This window comes from Microcaecilia unicolor, chromosome 2 (genome assembly GCF_901765095.1).
Source record: "Microcaecilia unicolor chromosome 2, aMicUni1.1, whole genome shotgun sequence".
NCBI classification, from domain to species: domain Eukaryota; kingdom Metazoa; phylum Chordata; class Amphibia; order Gymnophiona; family Siphonopidae; genus Microcaecilia; species Microcaecilia unicolor.
Window position 1 is genome coordinate 492487625 of NC_044032.1, and position 12488 is coordinate 492500112.

Genomic DNA, 12488 nt, shown 5'->3' on the forward strand with positions numbered 1-12488 from the left:
GTTGTCTAACAACAAGTAGTCTGAAACCTAGAGGTTGCCCCCCCCCCCCCCCCCCAAAAAAAAAAAAGTGGTGCCAAGATCCTCCATGTGACACGGAGTGATTTTAAAAGAATACTACCTCACAAACATTGGGGAATACGATATGAGGGGCAGTGTAACAAAGAATAAAAAGTCCAAGGGTAGTAAAAAGCCATCTCGTAAGACTTGGGTGTGTAAGTTTGTTCTTCTAATATCCAGTCTCCTATGTGTCTAAGCAAGCACGCTATATTATATTTCCGTAAATCTGGAAGTCCAAGGCCTCCATGTTGCCAGGAGCCCTGCAGGTATTTAAAACACATCCGTGGCTTCCTCCCATGCCAACAGAATTTAGATATCACTCTGCGAAGAGAAAGTAAGTCTCGGTTTGCCAATTTAAGTGGTAACATTTGCAAGACATTAAGCCATTTGGGGAAAAGGACCTTTTAAAAAGTTGGATTCTCCTGTACATCGTCAAGGGAAAAGATTCCCATCTCGCTAAACAGTCTTTGGTATAATCTGAAAGATAAAGAGACATTAATATCATGAAGTTCAGTGGTTCAAGAAGGAAGCTTAATGCCCAAATAATGGAGGGACCCTCCCAATTACGCTTCACTGAAAGTATAGTAGGCAAGACTAAGGATTTGTCAAAATTCAATTTAAAGTCAGAAAAATCTTCGTACTCTGTGAAACTGTCCATTAAAGCTGACAAAGAAGAGGAGGGATAGACTAAATGAACCAAAATATCATCCGCAAAAGCGTAGATTTTAAACTCTTGCTTGCCAATCCGAATAGAAAACTTTTTAAATGATATTACACCCTGAACCTAAAGATTTCGAACTTTCCACAGACTGTAACTGTTCCTCCTAACCATCATTTTTATAGACTTTTGAGAGTCTCTATATTATTCAGTAGACACTCTTTCTCCTTTACAAAAAATGCATTTTTTACCTACACTGAAATGAACTCCAGAAACTGTGGAAGCTATTGGTTCACCACTGGATGAAGTCTCTTCAGGTAGTTTGGATGTTACTCAGGTACTAGAAAGTTCTATGGATGAGGTCACTTCTGTTTCATTTGTTTTCTTACCAGATAAGGATGCTGTGCTTTATTTATTTTCTCCTTGTGAATTTTTAGGTGGGAAAAATTCAGTTTTTCCAGATGTTTCATTGTGGACCCAAACTAGAGGAAAGACATCCTTATCATATCATCAGAATCTTGTGGACATGGTTGTTAAATTTAACTTAGGTCAGGATATGCATGTAAATGTGTATTAATTTTTGATAATCATTCTTATGTGTTCTATGAAAAGTGATTTATTGTTGTGTCAATGATATGTAGAGGTTAGCCTGACTGCTTTCCTATATTTTTCTTTTGCCTTAAATCCCGCTTCTTCTAGTATTTTGTTTTTTATTGTTCTCCCTAGTCTGTGGGCCAATATGCAAAGATATTCTTGTTAAAACTATTTGTTTCGATGTTTTTTTATGTAAAGCATATGAAAAATGAAAAAAAGTCAATGCCATAATTATAGACCACCAATTAAAAATCGAAAGAATAAAAGAACAATAGAAACAACTCTAAAAGTGAGATGTATAGTAAATAACAAGGATTCTTTCACTAAGCTGTGATAAGCATTATTGAGCATTTACTGCAGCTAAAAATGGCTTACTGTGAGATGCGCTCAGGTATCTTGTGGTAAATTCTGAATCAGTGCATGCTATCTGTGTGCTAAAAAATATTTATATTTTTTGTTGGAGGGGGCGTCTGGAGGAGCAGAGTAGGCATTCCTGTATTAATGAGTTAGTGCATCTACATTACCGCACACTAACTGGTTAGCGTAGGATTACAGTGTGAGCCCATACTGCCTACAAAATAGATGTTGAAAGAGTGAAGGACCCTATAATATTTCCTGGGTTAAAACATTAATGTATATTAGTGAATCATCATGTTACTATTTTAAATATTCATGCACCTTTATACCAGTTGGTAAAATAATCATACTGCCACATATTCCTCAGAAATTTTGTTAAAAATATTTGATTGGTCCCAAAACTAAAATTCCATGGTGCTGAAGTTATGACCTATTTACAGATTTCCAGCATTGGTTTAGAACTTTGTTATACTTGTAACAAGGAAATGAAAATTATTTCATTCCGATACTGCCATCCTTTTCTCTCTTCAGTTTTGATTTTGAAAATAAATGTATATTTTTATTTGTTTCTATTTTTCAGGAACATTTAGAAGAATCACAGGTGCTGCTACTAGACTTTTTAAAGGAGATGGTTCTGATGGTGGATTTTATACTTTAGAAAGTCTGAGCATGCTGGTTCAGTCTATGATACCGACACATCCATCTCTAGTGCTGCTCTGGTGCCAAATTTTGCTTCTTATCAACTACACCAACTACAGCTGGTGGTCTGAGGTGCATCAGACTTTGAAGTAAGTCAGAAAATAAAATCCAAGCAATCTATAAAATAGCAAAATGAAATGAGTAGAATTAAACAGTGATTAAATAGTATTATTCCCCTAAAATATTTCAGTTTGCCATTGCTGAGAACTTAAGAAATGTCATAAAGTTGAACTGCATTTTATCCAGGCTCTATATGAGAGTATTTTCATAGAACAGCACAAATAATCAAAGAAACATCACAATAGGAACATACCAGAAATACAAGAAAAAGCCTTAGAATCATCTGTTTAGGTGCAAAACAATCATAGGCATAAAATCCTCCATAAAAAAATAACTTTCTAAACCAGTGGTTCTCAACCTATCTTCTGTTGTGACACACCTGACAGACAATATTCATGTATATGACACACCTGACAGACAATGTTCATGTATATGACTCACTGAACACTAAAATTCATAACTGAACAAAGCACACCTAAATATTTCATTGTTTACTGTAAGTTTATTATGAATTTGCCCATCCCATATCACAAAGTTGTATGCAGCACATTGATCCCAGATTTCTCACTTGTCATACAACAAAACAAATATATATTCAGATATTAGTGTCACCTCAGTAACAGCAACACAAAATCCTTCCACTGCCAGATACTGTGAAATAGCACAAAAACCTATAAATATTCTACTTTGAAACTATGTAGCAAACAGAATCTATGGACAACAGATCTGCAACATCTTCAGTTGGGGTTAGAGGCAGCAGTTATTATTGGGGACAAGGGGGAAGCAGAAAAAGAGGACCAGTTACATGGATTTCAAGAACTTGATTCTCAAGATTGCTAGTCTTCCCAGCTTGCAGGCACTGTTGTTTGAAATGAAAATACGGGCTTGCTGCCTATACCAGATTTTTTTGTAACACACCTCTCCCACCTCTTGGGGACACACTGGTTGAGAACCACTATTCTAAACTTATGTCGAAACATTTTTCAAAAACCACTTATCTTAAGCTTGTGTTACTTGTAGTATTCCAAATCAAGTCTGACAATGGCCAACGTTTCGCCAATCATCTTCAGGGACTTAGGAAGCTAGCTGAGTTCAAATGGGTGTTAATAAATTGTCAGCTATCAGGAATCAAATTACTCGTCTATATATGCATTAAGTACTTTCAAACACTCATTTTAGATATTGAGTAGTTTGTAATTTATTTAGGGCCAAGTTTACTATGCTGCACTGTAGACGCACTAACAATAGAACACACATTATATTCCTATGGGTGTCTCTAGCATTAGTGCATGCTAATTTTTAGGTTATGCTAAACGTTTGTGCTCCTCCAGAGCGCCTGAGTACACAGGGCCCTTAATAGATATCTATTTTTGCCTATCTTTGGTATAATTCTGTAGCTGTAGCAACATTTTACATCATCCTCCCACAAACCGTTTTTCTTCTTTTTGGGAGTAAGTTATCTTTTTAATAATTTTGAATTTTTAGCCCACTCATTAATATTCAAGGCAGTTTACACCATTTTTAAAATTCAGGTACAATAAGTATCTTTCCCCTAATTTATAATTTGAAAGGATACACAAGGCACCAAGAGATAGTGACTTGGCCAAAGTCACAAGAAATGTCAATAGGGGAGTTGGAATATAAACCCTGGCTCTAAGCCCTTTCCTCTAAACACTAGGTCATTTTTGCTTTTCCACTGTCCACAGACAGCATGCAAAGTGGCTTTGGAAATTCTCACCAGCCCATGGACTGGTAGAACACCTCTAGGTGTATCAAGAGGTTTGGTTGTTAGTTTATTTATTTAGATTTTGCTCACACCTTTTTCAGTAGTAGCTCAAGGTGTGTTACATTCAGGTACATTAAGTAGTTCCTTGTCCCAGAAGGGCTCACAATCAAAGTTTGTGCCTGAGACAATGGAGGGTTAAGCGACTTGCCTAAGATCACAAAGAGCAGCAGTTGGATTTGAACCGGCCACCTCTGGATGTAAAGACTGGTGCTGTAACCACAAGGCCACTGCTCCATTTCCACTTTTCAAGTTTGTCCAGACAGTAATAGGATTCAAGAAATCCCACCTGCTGCATGACAGTGGTGGGGGCAAAATTTGCCCTCAAGGGCCAGAAGTACTTAGACCCATGCCTTAGGGCTCTTTTTTGATGTTAAAGTAATGCTATACAACAGTCTTCCGGAGCTTCCTATCAGAGCTATATAGTTGAATGTTTGCATTCCATTTTCAAACATGTCGCAGAATTCATGGACCAATTCTTTCACCAGAGATTAAATTAATTTCATACCTCCAAAGAAAAACAGTTAGAAGGTGAGAAGCATCAAAGTATTTCTGGATACCGTTAAGAACTTATACTGCAGCCTTTCATGGTTGCAGGCACACATAAGAATAGCCATACTGGGTCAGACCAATGGTTCATCTAGCCCAGTATCCTACTTCCAACAGTGGCGTATCCAGGTCACAAGTACCTGGCAGAAACCAAATTAGTAGCAACATTCCATGCTACCAATCCCAAGGCAAGCAGTGGCTTCCCAGACTATGGACTTTTCCTCCAGGAATGCGTCCAAAGCTTTTTCAAACTCAGATATGCTAACCACTGTTACCACATCCTCCAGCAGTGAGTTCCAGAGCTTAACTATTTGAAAAAAAAAATTCATCCTATTTGTTTTAAAAGTATTTCCATGTAATTTCTTGAGTGTCACCTAATCTTTGTACTTTTTGAAAAAGTGAAAAATTGATTCACATCTATGCGTTCTACACCAATCAGGATTTTGTAGACCTCAATCATATCCCCCTACAGCAGTCTCTTTTTCAAGCTGAGGAGCCCTAACCTCTTTAGCCTTTCCTGATATGGGAGGAGTTCCATCCCCTTTATCATTTTGGTCACTCCTCTTTGAACCTTTTCTAATTCCGCTATATCTTTTTTATTTATTTTATTTTATTTATTGCATTTGTATCCCACATTTTCCCACCTCTTTGCAGGCTCAATGTGGCTTACAATACATCATGGATACTGGAAATAAGAAGAAGATATACATTTGGTTTTACAGAAGGATTTTGGGTTACATGGTCATGAATATAAGATAGTGGTATTGCAGAAGACATTTACAAACATTAGGAATACAAGATAGTGGTATAGCAGAAGACTTTATAAAACATTAGACACGTTACGACGTTTCTGGGTATATTTGGAGAATTGAACGCAGTACTCAAGGTGAGGTCACTCCATGGAGCGATACAGAGACATTATAATATTGGTCTTATTTTGCAACCCTTTCCTAATAATTCCTAGCATCCTGTTTGCTTTTTTTGGCCACTGCCACACACTGGAAAGAAAATTTCACCATATTATCTACAATGGCATCTAGATCTTTTTCGTGAGTGCTGACTCCTAAGGTGGAACCTAGCATCAGGTAACTTTAATTCAGATTATTCTTCCCAATGTGCATCACTTTACATTTGTCCACATTAAATTTCATCTGCCATTTGGATGCCCAGTCTTCCAGTTTCCTTCCTGCAATTTTTCACAATTCGCATGTGTTTTGAGAACTTTGAATAGTTTGTGTCATCCGTAAATCTACCCACCTCACTCGTCGTTCCGTTTTCCAGATCATTTATAAATGTGTTAAATAAGTACATAAGTATTGACACTGGGACAGAACAAAAGTCCATCAAGCCCAGCATCCTGTTTCCAACAGTGGATAATCCAGGTCAAAAACAGCTGGCAAGACCCCAAAAAAGTACAAAATATTTTATGTTGCTTATCCCAAAAATAAGCAATGGATTTTCCCCAAGTCCATTTTAATAATAGTCTATGGACTTTTCCTTTAGGAAGCCGTCCAGACCATTTTAAACCCCGCTAAGCTAACTGCCTTTACCACATTCTCTGGCAATGAATTCCAGAGTTTAATTACATGTTGAGTGAAGAAAAAGTTTCTCCGATTCATTTTAAATGTACTACTTTGAAGCTTCATTGAATGCCCCCTAGTCCTAGTATTTTTGGAAGGAATAAACAGACGCTTCATGTCTACCTTTCCACATTATTTTATAGACCTCTATCATATCTCCCCTCAGCCGTCTTTTCTCCAAGCTGAAGAGCCCTAGCCGCTTTAGCCTTTCCTCATAGGGAAGTCGTCCCATCCCCTTTATAATTTTTGTCGCCCTTCTCTGCGCTTTTTCTAATAGCACCGGTCCCTGTACAAGATCCCTGTGGCACTCCACTATTCACCCTTCTCCATTGAGATAATGACCATTTAACCCTACGATCTGTTTTCTGTCCAATAACCAATTCCTAATCCACAGACGGACATTGTCTCCTATCCCGTGAGTTTTTATTTTTCTCAGGAGTCTCTCATGAGGAGCTTTGTCAAAAGCTTTCTGAAAATCTAGATACACTACATCAACTGGCTCATCTTTATCCACATGTTTATTTATGCCTTCAAGGAAATAAAGCAAATTGATGAGGCAAGACTCCCTTTGGCTGAACCCATGCTTATTCTGTCCCATTAAACCATGTTTTTCTATGTGTTCCATAATTTTATTCTTTAAAATAGTTTGCATTATTTTCCCTGGCCTTGAAGCCAAGCTTACCAGTCTGTTATTTCCAGGGTCCCCCTGGAACCGTTTTGAAAAATCAGCATTACATTGGCCACCCTCCAACCTTTGGGTGCTACTGATGATTTTAACAACAGATTAGCAATTTTTTGTTTGAGTTCTTTCAGTATTCTGGGGTGTATGTCATCAGGTCCAGGTGATTCATCACTCTTTAACTTATCAGTTTGGCTCAGTACATCTTCCAGGTTCACCAAGATTTCTTTTATTTCCTCTGCATTGTAACTCTTGAAAACAATTTCTGGTACAAGTAGATCTCTTTCATCATCTTCCATAAAGACTGAAGCAAAGAATTCATTTAATCTGTCCGATATGGCCTTGTCCTCCATGAATGCCCCTTTTGCTCGTTTATGATCTAATTGTCCTACAAATTCTCTCATAGGCTTTCTGCTTCTGATGTACCTGAGCTTCAGGCCTTTGTAGAGAAGTACAAAGTGGGGAAAATGTATTCAGAGTTAGACAAAGAAGTAGTGGATGTAATAAAGGACCCAAAACAGTGCAAGGAAAAACACTTGAACTCTGAATAAATGCCACAATAAATACAACAGATGAGCCAACATAATAATCCGGTTAACCTTGATTTTAAAAATGGACAAAAAAAAGACCTGACACACTGGGAGACACCATATAATGAGTGCAAATCATCTGTAGATATGTTTCACTGGTCAAAATCTTCCATTTAATATTTGTACATTTTTGTATTGTTCTAAAATTATTTGCTTTTTCTTCAATTACTTCTTCTTTAAGGTATAATTTTTTTTAAGGATACAGTGATTTGAAACTGTAACTCTGAATGCAATGTGCATTAAATAAAAGACAAGGAGCTGGGGTCCACGTGATGCTATAGACCTAGCAGGATGCCCCAGAGAGCTGCTTCATACTTCCTTCTCCTTATCTGCAATCATCGTTATTGGGATGCATCTCTAAATGGAGATTGCTTGGTTCGAAGGCTTACTCTTGCTTGGCAGATCATTTTGAGGTGTGTTGCTGGTTGGGTATGGCTAGAAAAAGTACAATACTTTATAAAGTGAAACCTCACACACCATGAAACAAAATTGTGACGACGAGCAGAAACCCGGTAATTACTTTGGATGAAGCCATGGTACAACAGCTAAAACAAAATCTGACGGCTGTTATGGATGACAAATTATCACAAATTCATCAAGTTATCCAGGAAATTAAGGATGGTATCAATACTCACAACTAACACTTTCTACAGATGGAGGAACGGATAGTCCAACAGGAGGCCCAAACTGTGTCAATAGAGACGCGGCTGCGGGATTTCAATGAGACAATGCCCTGAAGGAACGAGCGGAGAACCATGAGAACCGAAGTCGGAAAAACGATCTGTAGTTTGTGGGGCTCCCGAAATCCATCAAAGAATGAGACCTTTGAAAATGGTTAGAGCAATGGCTTCCTACTACATTGGAACTGCAGGATAGACTGACCAAGTTCCAGATAGAGAGAGCGCACCATATGGGTAGGCACTTGGAAGAGAATTCCCACCCGAGATCGGTCATCTTTCGCATGCAGTCTTAGGGACATTTTTTTTTTAAAGAGAGAATCATGCATTATTAACTAGTTTCCATAGTGTACAACCCTTTTCCCATAGTTTTAAACTGAAACTTTTTCTAGAGGTATAAACTTTTTCCACAGATTTAAACTGAAACTTTTTCTAGAGGTGGAAACTTAACAGCCAAAGAACTTTAAAAAGGATAGTAGCAAAGCTCACATTCTGTCCTAAAAGACAGTTATTTTCTGGCTGCTGGAGAGGTTGCACTGCTACTGACCTGAATTAGGTGTTAATTAAGGTATGAGGGAGTAGAACATTTTCATAGGTTACTGAGGGAAATCTGATTATTAAGTTAGCTTCAAAGAGTTTGTTTGAAGCAGTCCTTTTAGAATCAAAACTATATAGAGAGGAAAGATCCCACTTAACTTTCTTTGTGAGAAGTTCTGGGAGAAGAGGACATTTCTCTGGTAAGAGAATATTATTTTGCTTTCTGATTTGGGAACTTAAACATTGGGGTTTAAAGGAGGAATTTGTAGGTTATTGATAGGCAGACTAAAGAAAAGAAAAAGCAAACTTTATCAACTAGTCTCTATACCCTTTCCCCCTAGTTATAAAATTTGAGCTTTGTATGACAGCATTAACCCTTTAGTGTCCAATGGTCCCATAATAAACCATATGGGAACAGATTGATGGGAACATTGGACACTAAAGGGTTAAAAGCCTCTAACAGGCACAGCAGGGCCTAATTCATTCCTAGGAAATAAAAATTAAAAAAAGAGAGAAGCAAGCATTAATAGCTTGTATCCATAGTGTGCAATCCTTTTCCCATAATTATAAACTACTCCCATGCGCACAATGTCTATGCCTGGCTAGACTATTTAGTATTTTCACAGGGTATGCTCCCCCATATTGAAAAGGTGTGTATTGATGTACCCACTGTGTCAATTCATGCACCGGTGATTGCCACCTTAAACTTCATGAATAAAGACACTGATATGGTTTGGAAGCGCTCTTCCTATCTTTATCAGGATCCGGAATTCCACATTTATCTTAGGAAACAATGGCAGGAGTATGAAAGTACTAATAGCCCAGATGATGTTAGTCAATGGTCTACTGGGAGGCCTCTAAGGCTGTCTTAAGGGGCCATATCATGGCCTATCAAGCCTGCATTAAGTGGCTTAGAGAAGGGAAACTGGTTGCGCTTACTAGGAATTTACATGAACTTTGATGAAATCATGCTGCCAAATTAGATCAGAATACTAAAAAACAGCTCACAAGGGTTAGAGAGGAAATAGACAAACTCTTATCCCAGTGAGCTGAAAGACAATTATACTTTCAAAGATGCAAGTTGTATGACTGGGGAGGGGGTTGGATAAATTACTTGATAATTTGGTGAGACCTTCCAGGAAAAAAACAACTGATTACTAGTCTGAGGGTTGATACAGGGACTCGTTTGCTTGATATTGATAGTATCTTCCAGCAATTCATGAAGTTCTATGAGACACTACAGTGAGGGTTCTATAGATGAAACTGCCTGCACTGCTTTTTTCTCCAATCTGCAGCTGCCCCAGTTTACTGCTGAACAAGTCAGAGACCTTAATAGCCCAATAGCAGCAATAGAACGTCTAGTCTGCCATCAAGCATCTTGACTAAGGCACCAGACCCAGATGGCTTGGGCCCAGAATATTACAAAATTTTAAGTGAGTTGTTAATTCTTTCACTGAGCTCCATGTGTAATGGGCTTTTACAACCTCATCATTTTTCTAGCGCAAACCTGGCACACGTGATCCTTCTTCTGAAACCAGGGAAGGATTTGGAACAACCAGGCTCTTACAGCCCTATATCGTTACTTAATCAAGATGTCAAGATTCTTGCGGTGATGCTTGCAAGTAGACTGAACAAATATCTCCTTCTAGTTATACATGAAGACCAGGTTGTTTTTTTACCAGGGCGATATGCATCTATGATTTTATTCAAAGTTATGATGACCCTACATGACAATAGGAAAGAATCAAGCAGTTATTGCTAGTTTAGATATAGAAAAGGCATTTGACAGTGTCCTTTGGCCACATTTATTTTGGGCGCTGGAAAGGTATGGCCTTAATGGCAACTTTGTACAGTGTGTACAGGCATTATACATGGCAACTCAGGCAAAATTGATAGTTAATGGAAAGTTATCTCAAATGGTTGAGGTAACCATTTCATTTACGGAGGGGAACAAGGCAGAGATGTCCGCTCTCCCCATTGCTTTTCCTTTTAGCTCTAGAACCCCTAGCAGCCAGAATCAGGCAAGATCCAGGTATACAGAGTCTAGATATCGGAGGTATGGAGACCCATCTAAGTATGTTCTCAGATGATATGCTCCTCTATGTGAACAGTGCTCCTGAGAATCTACCTAGATTTCTAGATTTAGTCCAACAGTTTGGTGCTTTCTCGTGGCTAAAGGTAAATTGTGCCAAGTTAGTTGTTATGTCATTTCAGGGGGGGAGGTGAGGAAGAGTGGCATAAGAAGCTACTGATCACATCCATTATGGCTTACATGAAGAATTTGGGTATTTATTTACACCCCTCAGAGTCTGTAATGTATCAGCAAAATATATTGTGGATGGGATAGCTAAAATTAAAGTTTTATGTCAGAAATGGATAGATATTTCCTTATCTCTTCTGGGGAGGGTAGCATTGATTAAAATGGTAATGATCCCTAAACTACTATAACCATTGCAGGCCCTACCCATCTGGGAGAAAGTCAGCTTGAATTGGATATTCTAAACTAATTCTAGATAAGACACAGGGAGGTTTAAACCTTCTGGGTATTTGAATATATAATGTGGCAGCATTGTTGCACTGGATTCATGAGATGGTCCCGGGAGTTCAGACGTTTTTTTTTCCCCGAGAGCTGTTACGATCTTCGTGTTGGCCCTATTCTCCAATATATCTTTTACATAGAGACCCTATTTTTGGGAGAGATTTTCAGGGGAGGGCCATTTTCATGACACCTTTTGTGCAGGCTTGGAGGTGGTGGAGAATGAGATTACAAGGTATTCTGAAGGCATCCTGTTTTATTACTTTGGTGGAAAACCTAGATTTTCCCTCATGGGTGGGGACCTCGGTTTTTGGACTCTGGGAGAACCAGGGATGCTCCTCATTTTATTAGCTCCTGCAGGGGGGGGGGGGGGGTGGAGAGCTTTCCTTCATTTGACTTACTTCAGAAACAATGGGACTTGCCCCATACCCACCAATGGGCATTTTATCAGGCTCATCACTATTATGAATCTTTATCTCATAAATATGGTAATGATTGGATACCAACATAATTGGATTTCCAGTTCGCCTCTGTTTCCTCCTTGTTCATTAGTTTATCAACATAGATCAAGAAGGTTCGGAATTCTGCAGATAGGGCATTTCTAACCTTTGTGAGCGTTGGCGGAAGGATATGGGACAGAATTTTACAGACTCCCTTTTACCTGCCTTATTTGTTTCTGCCTTTTCCTTTTGTCAAAATGGTGAAACTCCGAGATACGCTGTTTAAAATACTGCACAGGGCGTATATTACTAGAGCGCAGGGAGTTGTTTGAAGTTATGGGAGGATGGTCATTGTGTTAAATGTAAGTCACAACCTGGCACCCTACATCACTCATTCCTGGAATGACAAAAACTAACGTTGTGGGACCCAGGTCTTACAATCCACCATTCAACATGAGGTGGACTGGGACCTACAGTGTTTTTTGGGATCTTGTCACCCTTTGATGGATCAAGGCATATAGCCTCTCACTTGCAGATTTCTTTGTATTGACCATACTCTTCTGAAAAAGCTCATTTTACAGTTTTGGACCACAGAAAACAGCCCAACAATGGAATTATGGCACTGGAAAATGAAAGAGGTTGCCAGTTTTGAGAAAGAGAGAAAAAGAAAAGCGATTGATGCCTGTCTGGCG

The 12488-nt window shown here is 38.6% G+C and overlaps 1 protein-coding gene across 1 annotated transcript in view; it reads left to right on the forward strand.

Annotated features, from left to right (window-relative positions):
• HTT (huntingtin) overlaps positions 1-12488 on the forward strand; it is a 990576-nt gene that overhangs the window by 586296 nt on the left and 391792 nt on the right. The window contains exon 41 of the mRNA XM_030191138.1: positions 2247-2454. Coding sequence (XP_030046998.1) covers positions 2247-2454 — 208 coding nt within the window. The remainder of the gene's footprint in view (positions 1-2246; positions 2455-12488) is intronic.